The sequence below is a fragment of the Grus americana genome, chromosome 9 (assembly GCF_028858705.1).
Source record: "Grus americana isolate bGruAme1 chromosome 9, bGruAme1.mat, whole genome shotgun sequence".
NCBI lineage: Eukaryota > Metazoa > Chordata > Aves > Gruiformes > Gruidae > Grus > Grus americana.
Window position 1 is genome coordinate 2327483 of NC_072860.1, and position 14604 is coordinate 2342086.

The 14604-nt window shown below is 41.0% G+C and overlaps 1 protein-coding gene across 5 annotated transcripts in view; it reads right to left on the reverse strand.

Moving 5' to 3' along the window:
* Positions 1-14604, reverse strand: part of VPS8 (VPS8 subunit of CORVET complex) — an 80853-nt gene that overhangs the window by 61480 nt on the left and 4769 nt on the right. For all 5 annotated transcript variants that reach the window (XR_008578249.1, XM_054835036.1, XM_054835039.1 and 2 more), the window contains exons 5-11: positions 13770-13802; positions 12357-12411; positions 4410-4534; positions 2751-2837; positions 1243-1310; positions 467-620; positions 310-369 (exon numbers count right to left, since the gene is read on the reverse strand). Coding sequence is in view for 4 of the 5 variants with exons in the window: in XM_054835036.1 (XP_054691011.1) it covers positions 310-369; positions 467-620; positions 1243-1310; positions 2751-2837; positions 4410-4534; positions 12357-12411; positions 13770-13802 (582 nt within the window). In the remaining variant the exon portion in view is untranslated. The remainder of the gene's footprint in view (positions 1-309; positions 370-466; positions 621-1242; positions 1311-2750; positions 2838-4409; positions 4535-12356; positions 12412-13769; positions 13803-14604) is intronic.

Consider the following 14604-nt stretch of genomic DNA (forward strand, 5'->3'; position numbering starts at 1 on the left):
CCATCTGTGGGTACATCCAGGCTGCAGCAGGGAAGACAAGCAGTAGAGGGGCTCCCACGTTCCTCCCTCCCTGCTTATTGGAGAAATTCAGCATCTTTGCAAAGATACAGCTGAAAGCAGCCTTTTCACCTCCTCTCTGCCCAGTCTGCACACAGACCAACAGATTATCACTGCAATTCCACAACGCAGAGTTTACTGCATGCTGATGAAGTAGTGATACCAAATGCCTGGCCCTAATCTCATCGCCTTTACTCTAGGAACTGTTTGTAGCAATAATCCAAAAAGCAACTGTTTGGCTTCATTACTCACACGACCATAGGGAAAGGTCATCCACACTTTCAGAGATGGCTTCAGGCCAATAACCAGTATCTTCAGGAAAAAACAAAAAGGTGAAATAAAATGTTTGAGCATATACCAGACAACTTTGTGATATCTCACACAAAGCCTTCTGCAGGCAGCAAGTTACCTTTGTGAGGGAGGCCATGGCCAGCAGTGAATACTGGGTGATAGGATGGTCTCTAAGCTCAACTTTTGCATGTAACGGTTCAATACAGCAAACTTCCCCCTTTGAGCCACTGAAGAGACATCGAGATTCACACGTTCTCACTCCCATAACCCTCCTGCAGAGAAGAGAAATCAGTTTGGTGGCCAGCTATTGAGGAGAGATCAGCCCAACAATCTCATGAAACCTCAAGAGTGATCCTTCATAAATACTGTTTTTAAAAAGTCCTTTACACAGCTCCAGGGATTGCTTTTAGTGTGTCACTGGAAACAGTCCCATGTAGCTGTTCAGATACAGACGAGAATTCCTTAAGATCTTATTTAGCAGTAAAGTTTTTGGAAATTCCTGGACATGATCAGACTCCCTAGACTATCAATGCTTCCTCCTTGTCCCTCCTCCTTTTGAAGGAGCTAAAAAGACAATGAGCAATTACTGCAAGGCAGCTCTCGCTAATGAAACAAGGAAAACCAAGAGGCAGCCCTTTTAAGACAAAAACCAAGAGGCCCCCAAAGAATGCCAAGATTCTGGACAATGCATTGATACCGTAATAACTTAGGCTATTCTTTGTCTGTTACGCTGCCAGGTAGCCTCTGGCTTCAGCTGTGAAATGATACTGCAGCCCTAAATTACACCTTCAACATTCAGACAGTAGCTTTATTGGTTACAATGGGGTTTTTTGCTTAGGTTTTAGAAACTATGACCCAGCATTGTACTTCCTATGTGTAGAGTTATTATCTTACTTAAATGACAGTTCAAAAACGGAGCCTCCGCTGTCATTGCAAATTGCAAGCGTCGGGTCATCTGTAAACTGAGCACATAAGTAGATTAAAAGTGGCACTAAGAAATTAACTACAAAATTTGCATAAATTATGCTTATGAAATGGATGGGGAAATATGCTAATTATGTTAATAAGGCTATGGCATTATTTACAGCACAGAAAGTATTGCGCCTACCAGAAAGACACCTTTAACACACAGAATTGAGGCAATTACTGGCTTTTTTATGATGTGAAAGAAAAGAAAGGGTTTGTGTTTCACCATCACCCCTCCAGCAAGCCCTATTGCTAGATTTTGTTACCAAAGTCCCGTTACTTTCTGTTGTGGCTCAGAACTACAGCATACTAAAACCTGTGATACCACTAGAACAGCTCACAGCCTCAAGCCCGAGTTGGTGTCAGAGCTGGTGACTGGGCTGCAGTCAATGAGATCAAAATCAGAAACATCCAGAACTACTAATGTTACCAAATAATCAAGATGAGAGGGTCACAACCACAGCTGAGGCACCCTTCTGGACTTTACAACCCAGCACATGGCTGTATAGCAGAGTCCAAGTACTCTTCGATGCTGGTACTGCCATCAGGTCATGAGCTAGAGAAGGGGGCCACTAGGAGCAGATGGCCTGGCACAGGGACTAGTCGTCTTTACACACAGGGAAAAGATGGCAGACATGGAAGCGTGGAAGATGCAGCAGTAAGGGGACACCTTCACGCCCACAAAACATTTTTGGTTAGCCTGGTCAGATAAACCAGAACATGAGAACCTCTCCTTGAGCAACATGCCCCACCAGACCCACTACACTAGTTCCATGTGTGACACTATGGGTCTGGGACGTCTCAGCAGGGTCCAGGGAAGGAGAAGAGGGGGAAGAGTTCGGGTGATGCAAAGTCACTGCTCTGACTGGGCTGCAAGGAGCATTATGGTCTGGTAGGAGAGATCCACATAAAACAAAGCCATGCACAAAATCAGGTATGGGTTTCTGTGTGTGACGACAACACTATGTTGAACAAGAAGCCATAGACGGATTGCTCTTTCACCTCGAACATTCCCAATCAGTTATTTGAAAAACTGCTCACAGAAGCTACTTTCTACACTTCAGACTCTCTTAAAAGTTTAAAGTTGGCAAGTCATGTATCCAGTTCAAACCACTGCAAGTTTGAGAGACGTGTATTCTAGCAACTAATTCCTCATAGATTTTGGCACAGGGAGAGGAGTTGTAACAGACAACAACTGTTGTTTGTTACAGTACAACTCATAGCCGATACTATTATTTCAGCTTTAAAAATACTCTGTTTCCTTTTTAAATAGAATTTCTGCTCATTTTTCTGACCTCTGGATACTATCACCATATAGCTCCTAGGTAACTGCTCTCATCTGTAAATCTAAAAGTACTACACAAGGAAAGTCAACACATCTGACTGAACACGAGTGTGTTTTAAAGAAAACAAGGAGTACATGTAGTGTTTATTACCTTGATGTGCAAAATGGCTGTTCCTGGTGGGTGAGCATCTGTTATCGATCGTAGCAGCTTCCCACTGGCCAGATCCCACATTGTGATCTGCAAGCAGATTGTTCTCAGTACACATTTACTGCCAAGGGGTTCTCCCCACCACCTTGTGCGTTAGTACATCAATACATTTCTATATTCCCAATATCATCCTGAGTTAGTAGGGTCTTCCTATTAAAGAAGAGTGACCTGAAATCTGTTCCTACCCCGTTTTTACAAGCAGTTTACTTATCTGTTTATACTCTCGTGGACAACATTAGAGTTATCTTCACAACTCTGAATCACGTCCTTTTGGCAAGCTCTCACCACCTGCCCGAACTCACTCACTTCACAGCTATCTGCCTGATAACACAATTAAAGAACGTAAGGTAACTTTGCTACCACACAACACTGTTCAAAGCAGTTCAATGCATATCCTTCTCACAAAAATCACTAAACAGCTGAATAATCTCTGCTAACACCCATTAGCAAAACTTGAGCATCTCCATGGCTACCATGAACCTTGTCACTCCTCTCCTCCTGCAGCTGCTCAGCATCACAGGCCAGGTAGGTGTATACAGCTTGGCTTGCACTTGCATATTAAATTCAGGCAATTTCTCAACTAAGAAGCAGGAAGTCACAAACTACTTACTGCATAACTGAGGAATATTTAGCTCAGAAGAGCAAGATTATAATTTGAACCAAAATTTTTATTGGAAATACTATCTTATATGGTTCCATAAATCATCTCTCAAAGCTTCACAGACCAGATGTTTCAGAACTGCTGCTCCAAAATATTTTATCTGAGTATCGTTTAAAATCAGCCACTGCTCTGCATGGATCAAATCTGTATTTCCACATGGTTTGGAGCAGCCTGTCATTTAGCCCTGTCATTGGCACTGGAGTGTTTTATCTAGAATGAAGGTGAAAGCCAAAGGAACAAAGGGAAATGAAACTAAAAAGAAAAACAAAGCAGCCTTCTTTGTATTCCACAGACCTCTACATTTTACCAAGTTAACTTCTATCTGTTTTGGTTTAGTTTTAGTAGTGTAACGTTTGTTCAGGAATTGCTTTCTCTCTTTAGGTTGAGAGAAGGGCATAAAACTACAACAGCAGACTCAAAGCCTTTGTCCCCTGCATTCAAAAGCTGTGCTGCTTCTGTCATGCAACAGAAGGTATTAGTAAAAATGAATTTTAGGGCTGGATATGAGTTTCAAGAATTTCAAGTCATCACCACAGTAAAAATGAGCTTTAATTACAAAGCACAGACCTCACAAAGTGACCTAAAAAGACTAAGCTGGTTGTCCTGGTGTGCCATTGCACATTTCAGTTTATCAGGAGCAGGACTTATGTCACAAGGAGCCACAATTAACTGAATCCTCCACTATATTCGGCATATACCCATTTGCTCTACAGAAACCTAACCCAAACAATCTGAGTTAGCTCACCGGATGCAGGAATTGGCTGGCCAAAAAAGCTCTGGGCAGATCAAGCCACGCATACTGCTTCTCAGCACAAAAACAACTAACAAACAGCTACAGATTGAGTGTGCTTGGCTTGGAGCTGTTGTCACCTCTGGATAGTTTCTCAGTAACAGTCTGCAGAAGGACAGAGCACTGGACCATCTCATCCGGCGGGAATTACCTGTCCTTTCGCAAAGCCGCACAGGAGCCTCGAACAGTCGTTGTTGATACTGAGAGCAGAGATAGCCCCATACTGGGCCCCAACAGCAGTGCTGCCCAGACACAGCCGAAGAGCCTGGTTTTGATCTACAGCAGAACAATTAGTAAGAAATTAAAGAGAAAGAAAGAACAATGATTAAAATTAACATCATGCAATTGTTTATATATACAATTCACTTGGGATACATTAATGAATGATTCACAGGCTTACAGTGAAGTTCTTAAAGAGTTTACAAGATGAGAGCTCATGTTAGTACAGAGATAGTGGGACACTGTCTTGCAGGGAAATACAAAAATCATTTCGAAAAGTACAGAACAGGCACAGGGCATATGGAAAGGCAGAGATATTACAAATTGAAGTAGCAGCTACCAGAAAAATCAAAGCAATATCTAACTTTCCTTTTACTATTCTGCAATGGTGCTTAAGTTGTAGCAAGGAAGATGACAGAAAATTAATTCTATCTTCCCAGCCTTGTACTTCTGTATGTTGATTTGAACATCAACTACAAATCCCCAGGCTTTTGGTAAGTATAATTTTACATAACTGACTCCTCAGTTTTGTTGATAAAGGCCAGAAGCTGGAAGGAAAATGAACATGTGTCCCCAAGCTGCACAGTTAAAATGCTCGATGAGTTCTAGTGCACATAGCTCTGACTTTATAAGGAAAGCGTAATGATCACCACACTGTGACAGAATTTCCTTTCCTGGGACACAGGCTACTGCATGGCTGTGCCCTGCCTACCCCTGTAGGCACCTCTGTTTGTGCTAAGTTCTTGTATGCTTCCATCATGAGACACTAAAAATTGCTTTATAAGTTACTGCACTTCAGGCGTTATGAATAACCTTCTGCCTGGCTTTGGTGCGTTGCTCTTAAAAGCCAAGAAAACAAATGCTCTGGATCTGCTTTCCCCCTCTTCTCCATTTTTGTCCTGTTTTTGAGTGGAGGAGGAAGGAAAGATGCTTTGTGAGCACTGCTTGAATGAAGACTAGAGATTTGAAACACACTGCGTGCAGGATTCCATCTTGAGCAAGGAAGGGAAAGGGCAGGATCCAGGGGACCAGACAGCAGCTGAGCACCAGAAACCCCTTGGAAGAACTGCCCAAGGCAGGGGACACATTTCTCCAAGTTGCAGTACTGCTAGCGATATGCTAGATGTGAAACAGAGCATGGATAGATCTCTCGTTTCTTCCCCAATACGAAGCGATGTATCGCACAGACAGATTGATGGCTGAGCACACACACAGTGGGAGTCACCTTTCAATTTCTACCAGTATGAAGAGGCATTAGAGGGAGGACAGAAATAAACACTAGCAAGAAGAGGACTTGAACTCATGGATTACTCTGAAGCACTGTTTAGGGTGAGGAAAAGGGGCTAGAGCCAAGTTCAAATACTTTTTCCACTCTATTCCTTGTTTTCCTGCATCTACATCGATAAACTTGTCTGTTGTAGTGGCCCAACAGAAGGTAAAAAGTTCCCTTTCCTGCCAAATCTGGATGGTGGTAGCAGAGAGGTAGGGATAGAGATGGTGTTACAAACATCACTTGTTCTGCACACCAAATGAGACTGGATGTGGGCGAGACAGAAAAGCCATGCTCTGGCTTGCAAATGCACAAGGCAGCCTCAGGTATTACAGAAAACTGTCGGTTTTGCTCTAAAAACGTGACAACAGTAGCGGTCAGGAGGACACCATATGTTACGGGTGCTCAGAGACACCAGGGTTCTTGTGAACGTTGAAGAGCTCTACTCTTGAAATCTGTGGGAGGAAGGAAAGGTGCCTTCGGTTGACCGTATCAATGAAAATCATCACCTGCTGTGCCTGCCAGCACAACACCTGATACTGCACGAAGAAGCAAGCATCTCCCTTTCTTCCTCTGCAGTCTGGTTTACGCCAAACAAAACAATGGAGCAATGGAGCTGCATTTTCAAACAAGAACTGGCATTTGCTTGTTTACACTTAAAAATATTCCATAAAGATACTGCTTCTACTGTAAGAGATGTTCATCAATTAAACTACAGGTAGATGAAGATTATTTTTCCCAGTTAAATAATCAGAAACTGCGTAAAACACTACTTTTCATTAGCTTTCCAAATGAATGTGACATTGTTCAAGACAAAATCCTCTGAAAGCCAAGGAGAATGTGAGGGTTCAAATTGGCTGAACCCACCTGTACAGAAGCAGGTCTCGAAGCTCTGACAGTCACACAAGCTACTGTTTAAATAGATATCTAAATTTTATAAGCGTTGACACTCACGTTTAACTACACAACGGCTGTATACAATTCAAGTGACTATACCATGAACGGCTGCCATCATTCAAGACATAAGAGGAACACGGAGCCAAAACTACTTCAGTATCACTAAAGTGAGAAATTAGAAAAAGCAACATACAATTCATTGCATCTGCCACTCAAGCACAGCGCAGAGGCTTCCTGAAGGTCAATGTCATGCCACAGAGCCACAGCAAACCACAACGCCTTCTGCTCCAGAGGCAGGCACAGTGTTTCAGCCACCACCTCTATTACCGAGCACAAGGCAGTGGAAACGCTTCAAAACCAAGGTCATTGCTCTGCACACAACTCTCCTTGTAAGGGTAAGATCAAAGCAGAAGCCACGCGATAGAAATAAAAACATTTTGACATCGCTGTGACAAGGATGTACACATGGCATAGATCAGAACAGGTCAAAGAAAAAGAAGGTCACAGAAGATTTCCACAAAAGCTCAAAAACCACAGAGCTACTACTGGAAAACAAGTTCCCCAGAGAGGTATTCTCCAAATGGTGTCCTTCAAGTCCTAAAGGAGTAATTCCTGTTCCAGAGGTCTGGAAATACAGTTCATTTACAAAGAGACCATCTACTAACCATAGAAATATGTGTAAAAATAAGGCGAATACTGCAGCTCTTGCTACTAAAGGTGAATTGCATTTTGTTCTTTCCACTTCAGCTGCAACCTGTCAGTAAGTCAATCAATAACCTGTTTCCTGTAAGGCATGAAAAAGGAGAATCTTTCACAGCTTTCTCCAAAAAGAGCAGCAGTTTCGGAATCACTACTACTTTCGATCCAGCTTTACATCTTTATACATATACCCACATGAACTTTCAAATCCATTTTCTTCTTCCCTCACCCAAAATGTCAATTTAAAATAAACAAGACCTCCACTCCACCCCAAATTAAATACTTTGTATGACTCAAGTTATTCCTCCCTAAGAAGGAAGTGCCCATTGTTTGCCAGAGATGCATTTTCAGAGTTGAGAAACGATCACTTGGAAAGCTAACCCCAGAGAAACCGATGCCAGTACTTGATCTTGTTACCAGTCCATCAAAAGATGATACACAAGGAGGAGCCATTAGATAAGATATTTAAAAAAAAAAACAAACCCCTAACTATAAGATGGACAAAATTGCTTCCAAAGCAAAGGAAGATGCCTGAATCAATGAGCTCCTATTAATCGACTGGTAGAGTAATAAAAATGGATAAAAACAAAAGGTTATAAAAGCTGATCTGATTAGTTTCCAGACTAATGTTATCAGCTTTGAATTAAGGCACATTTAAGACCAAGCTAAGAAACTTTTTCCAAATGCTTGAAATGAAGGTGGCTATCAATTGTCAAAAAAATGGTTTTATTTGCAATTTACACAAAGCAATTCTTCATCTGAAAAATTTCTGGCAGTAACTATTTGTGTTGCTCTCAAAGTTTGAAGTCAAATGAGATGGCACTTTGATATAGCTCTACAAGTAAAGAATAAAAACAAGTTTGTGAATATGAGGTCACTTTCCAGAACAAAGGAATAAGCATAACACTCCAGAAGTTATTACTTCTCAGATCACCAGGTTTTCATCAAGATCTTTTACTTAAGCCATGATTTTCCTGATTTTGAAAGGCCTGCTTTATTTCCTGCAGAAATTCTCAGATATTACAAATTTTATGAATAGGTCTTTTCCCCACCTTTGTTAGGCACAGTACCAGTGAACGCTCTTCCAGGAGGCGTATGTCCCCCTCTTGGGCCTGGCGATCAGGGGGACAATAGCTGGTGAGCTAACGGGACAGCCTGCAGACACCGTCTCCCCCAGTAACTGCTGTCTGCTTGCATGGGTTTCATAGAGTTTCTGGCTTGTGGCTCTTTGAACTGGGTTTCTACTCCATAGGAACAGCTCTCAGGAAGGAACAGATGGATGGCAATCTCGTGGCAGAGCCTTTGTCCTACCCTGAAATAATGCCTTTACACACAGCTACAGATCTGCTGCCCTAAAACACTATAAATAGCACATTTACCTGTTCCTCTGCTGTTCTTGCCTGGAGAATTTGGATGTGTGCAACGCACATGCATTTGATAACCAATTCGCAGACCGGGCAGCAGTATTACCCACTGACTGGTTACAGCACCGCCTGCCTTGCTGCTTATCTGGCATCCTAAATTCTGGCACAGACAACATGCAAACTGGGCAAGACAGGAGTTGTTCATGCAGGGTACGAGCACAGTGCAGAGTTACCGTACCTTTTCCTTTTCAGTCCACACAGAAAGGGCCAAAACAGGAAAGAAAAAGCCAGAAATCAATATAAGAGAAAGGACTGAAGTAATGAACAGCATACATGTGATAATCTTCAAAGACAGAGAGAACCTTCAGATTTTGCTGATAGTGTTTCCTTTTGTTAACATTTCCCCTTTTGGTTTATCCAAGTAACTGAGAGGATGCTGTGATAGCTAGTGTTTTAAAACCAAGCTGTTTAAAAAGCAAATAGAATCACTGCAGAAAAATGAGTTTATAAATTTGGACTTCATTGCATTGAAGATTAGAAAAGAGAAATCTGAGAGGAAATAAAACTGGAAGTTCACGGTGACATAACTGGTAAAGCTATTTTCAACAGTTACCACCTGCCAGCCAATCAACTGCCCATTAACTTTAAAAAAAACAACCAAGGACAATGGGCCCCAAAAAATCTACTTTTAATGCTGTCTTTAGGTACTTACACTACCTGTTCTGTCAAGATATCATGCTACCACCCACAACAAAGACTCAGGACACTAACCATAAGTTTTACAGCCAACAGAGAAAATAAATGGTTCAACACTAATCAAAACAAAGTTTAGCTATATAGAAATTTTCTGTCTGGAACAAAGTCTCCACGAAAAATAACACATTTCAGTGAGTTCTGTTTACAGGCTAGTTTTTGAGTAGTGAAAAAATCTCATAGCTCTTCTAGAAAGATGGAGAAGAAAAAAAAAAACCTCTACAGATTATTTGTTTATTGCTGTAGGCTTGCTGGGAGAGCACTTCACTCCAGCTAGCAATCCTCAAGAAAAGTCACGGCACACAGCATAATTGTACATTTGCACAATGCTCACAGCTCCAGGCAAGTTTCAGAAAGAATTTGGCAAAAGGATGGCCTTCATTTATATTAAAAAAATAAAAAATAAAGAAAATCCCCCAAACAAGCACAGCTCTAGAAACAAGCTAAGGGTCATATAGCTAAGGCACAAAAACCTGTCATTATCCAAGTGTGGTACCAAAACATCAAACAGAAAATAAACTACCTGAAAGATAGGTACCAAACAAGAGCACCATACTCTTCTCAGTAATATCAGATCTCGTAACAAATGAGAAATACCAGAAATGGCAGATTGAGAGGTTTAGATGGGTTGTTAGGAATATTTGTCCCCTATAGGGAAAAAATGCTGCCAACAGAAGCATTCAAAAACACAGATTGAAAGCTACCCGAGTCTTCCTTAAAAAGGACAAAGCAGACAAGTCGAGGTACAGGTGGACTTATGAGAGGAAACAAAAGGAATAGCTAAAGTTAAATATATGAAAGAAAAAATAAAGGGTTAAAAAATTTGCTAGTGAGACAAAGCTATTTGGAGAAATTTGAACACCAGCAACATTCAACCAGGAAACAGACATATATTTTTACAGGCAAAAAAAGGTGATGTTGTTTCCATTGTACGTATATATGGTATAAACCATGCACGCAGCTTACAAAACTTCAGGGAGTAAATCTCACCCTAATTAGCACATCCGCTACAAAAATGTTCTCATTTAAAAAGTACAGAAATTGATCAGTCTACAGACATAAACTGCTGGTTTAAATTACAGAATAAAACCAAGCCAGACCACTAATCCTTTCTCTTTGCACACAAGAAAGCCTTATACAGCCATATCCTGCGAGGATTTCTCTCTGTGCAGATAGATCTGAGAGCACTGGGGTCAGCACCCAAGTTTTAGTTACAGAACTAAAAGAATTTAGCAGAGAACAGACGTGTCCAGGAAGCATTCATTCCCATATCTGAAACAAAGCTGGATAACATAGAACATACTCATGATAGTACAGCCCAGTACGTGGCTGTATAAAGAAAAACTTTCCATGTTTCAATAGATCAGAAAGCTTTAAACGTCCTGTTGCAAGTATGCAGAGTAGTTCTTCAAAGCACTAACATTTATTTTAATAAATTAGTGGGGAAAGCTGGCATTGTGTCAAGTTTTCTAAAGGCCACAAAATAACCTGAATGACTACAGACTACACAGTCTTGCAAAGATCGTGGCCAAAATAACAGGAAACATGTTGGTACAAAGTAATCAATGGTGTAACAAAGAAAACTTTGCTTAAACACACTTGCATTGAGCAAAACAAATCTACCTTACAAAATACAGCAATTGAAATATCAGAGCATACTAAGCACCTTGGACATTGAGTGGTCCATCCTCTTAAATGGGAATTGATGCAGAAATAATCAAGACAAAGGTAAGAATGACCCATCCTCTTTGCATGCTTAAGAGTCATAGAGTCCTAGAGCCCCTTCTAGAGTATAAAATGCTAAAAATACTATCTGTTATGACACTTGCAGAGAACAACTTCCTGTTTAAAAGCTTACTGCCTTCATAGCGTCTGCATATAGAGCGCACAACAGGTAAATCAGAGTAAAAACATGTTCCATAGTAGTGATATTGCAGATCTCCACATACTAGACAAATTTTAGAAAAAACACAAAGATGTACTACTAAAAAGTCAGTAAGATCACGTGTTGACTATAGCAAATAAGTTATTTATATTCAGATTAAGCACATCCTGTAATTGTAATACCGGCTTAAGCAAATGACATCAGATAGTTTAGTATCTAAATACCCAGGAAAGCAAGCCTTAGACTGTCACAATCTTTCGCATCCTTCTGTTGTACCCTGTGCCCTGTCATTTTTGGTCTCTTGAATAATTTCAGCCAACTTCGAAAGAAAAGCAAAGATAATGAAATTCCTAAATTTGTTAAGAATTTGGTGCTGCATAGACTAAAAGGTGCAAAACCTCAATGCGTACGGGAGCAATTCAAGAGCTGTTCTCACCCAGTTGGTAAGCTGGATAAAGTTTCTCAGCTTTGTGCCTCTGTTTAAGAAAGTTTGGCGATAAGAGGGAGGAAAAAATAACAGAATGAAGGGACACAGAGGTGACTGGTACAGGGGAAGGTCAGGGAAGGAGAAAGCTATGCTGCAAGCCTGCAGGTAGCCAGGGATCCCAAGTTCTACTTCCCAAGGAACACAATTTACCTAATGCCAGCAGCTATCATGTCATGGGGGAGAAGATTAATACTGTACGAGATGATTGTTGTATACTGGTTCTGGTTTCTTCCACATGAAAATAAGAGTAATTTATATTTAAACACAGAAAAGGTTCTTTAGACAATTGCCACAGAGCTAAACGCCTCAATATCAATGCGCCAATCCCCAAAGCAGAAGAAATACATAAGGACAACTAAAATATTGCTTGTGCTTTATTTCTTTTACAGAAAATCACATTTAGCACAAACAGAAGGTATTAGAAGAAATCCACTCTACAGTTCTAATTCAGGCTGTGGTTTTTGTGCTTGTGTTTGGTGGTTTGTTTAAAATGCAAAGAACTCAAAACTTTATTTTTAACTTACCAAATATCAGTGCTAACCCATGGGAAGTCCCCACTGCTATGAGATTTGATGCTGCCTGAAACAGTCACGGAGGAAGATTGAAAGAAGAATATCAGTCACAAATCCACCACTTAAACTCTCACTACACTCACGCAAAGTTTTCCAAAAGGGGAAGATTTAGAAGGTTATAGCTATAACTATTTTCTAATTTATAAGTGACAAGCAGTTCCTACACAAAAGCCTGAGAAGCATTACACCTTAGCGACCATCACAGAGATTTTCTCAAGTTCAGAGGACTGCCTTTTCCTCTGCTGTTCGAAATTCAAATGCTGAGGTGGTACCTACAGTGAAATTTCTTCTCTGTGAAGTCAGCCTCTTTCCTTTGGTGTGGTAGCTGAGTGTGAATACTCAGAGGGTTGTTCTCACTCAGCTGCTATGTCCACATCTGAACTCCTCCACAACCCTGGGCAGCGCTGGTCCCCTGAAGAGACACTCCACAGCAAGCCCAGAGACTCCAACTTCCTTCCATGGGGAATTAAACATAGCTCCAAGATTCTATTGCACTTGCAAACCTGCACCTAATTAAATAAAACTTAACAGAAATCACATAATGTTGTTCTACTTTTTATTTCTTAGTAAGTCAGACTAGAAAAAATTAAGTGCTTTAATATCAGGAGTATTTAAGTACAAGTTTTTATCCTATGTGCACATCAGTCACAACGTGCTTCCAATTTTGCTGTGCAACCTCTTCCCTTAGATATGACTATGCTTTTTTTCCCCTTTTTTAAACAAACAGTATAATTTCTTATGGATTGCTGCTTCTACAGTCAAGGCAACAAAGCACATCTTTAGTTTCTTCATAAAACATTCAAACTTATTTCACAAGGGCAGAACAAATACTTGCTGTATTTCACCTCCTTAAAATGTTTCTCTTCTCCTTTAACTATAGGCAGCTTCACTTCTGATGTATTTTAATTAGCATGCTTGACTTCAAGAAGTTTAATGCATATTGCTATGCAGGAGTATCTTTCAGACAGGCTCTTAGTGAAATTTTATATTTTAAAGTCATATTTCAGTTACATCAGAGCCATAGAGATTTTTAATCCATCACTTCACGAGCACTTCAAGTTTAAGATTCTTTAAAAAAATTTTTTTTAGGAGTCAAAGCACTAACTGGCAAAGAAGTAGTAGCTAGGGAAATTCAATGTGTTCCACAGACAGACACTTACCTTTTGGGGAAAGGTTAGGTACTCAGCTAACAAGGCCTGATGATGACATGAGGAAGGGGAGAGCATGGGGTTTGATCAGCAGAGGGCCAGCTGGGCAGTTAAGAAAGGTTGAACTCTGCCCCCAGGAACTAGATTTTTCATGCTGCTTCTCCCACCCCTCATATTTGAAATTTCTTAGTAAAGGTAAGAAGGAAGATGTACTTACAATTGCAGTGGGCAAGCCAGCATCCACTTTGTCCTGGAAAAACAGGACAAGTCACGAGTAAGAGAGAACTCCCAGCTCTGTGGACATCTCTAATAATTAGAACTACAACACACAGGAAAATCAACACAAATTGCATTTTAATAGTCCCCACAGGGCAGACAGTGCTGAGGGAACTGCTGGCTAGAAATACCCAGAAGGGACGAGAAAGTGCACAGAAATGGAGAGGACACAGAATATCTATAATTCCATATGAAAGTTACTGTGGTGTTCTCAAAACAGTCTCAGTAACAGTTTTCAGTATTCTCTGTGCACACAGCATAGACATCGATTGCAAAACTACGTCCCTCTCCAGCACGCCTTACGGCTTCCCATCCAGGCGGCTCCACCAACGCAAGTAACAGCCAGCGGCAGCACGCTAACATCGAGACTCTGGTCACACAGCCGCCACAAACACTCACGGATGAGTCACTTGTATTCTATGCTAACAAGCCTACCCTGCATGCTTCAGAAATCATACACGTTATAAATCACCACCTTAGCTCTGATCTCAGAGCATCAGTTTTCCCCTGGCAGCACGACCTACAGACCAGCTCTACGGCACCTGTGCCAGGAAGATGCAAACCGGCTCCTCACTCGGCTCAGAGCAACGAGTGTGTTCTGTGCCTGCTGCAGGCATTAAGCAAACCTGTTTCCAGCATCTTCAAGCAAGCAGAACAATAGCACTGCTATCATTTTATATTAACAATTCCCAACAGATTTAATAACATCTAGCCATGCAGATCAGTGTTAAAGAGGACCTACCATATTACTGCTGTAATAAGTCACCTAATATCTG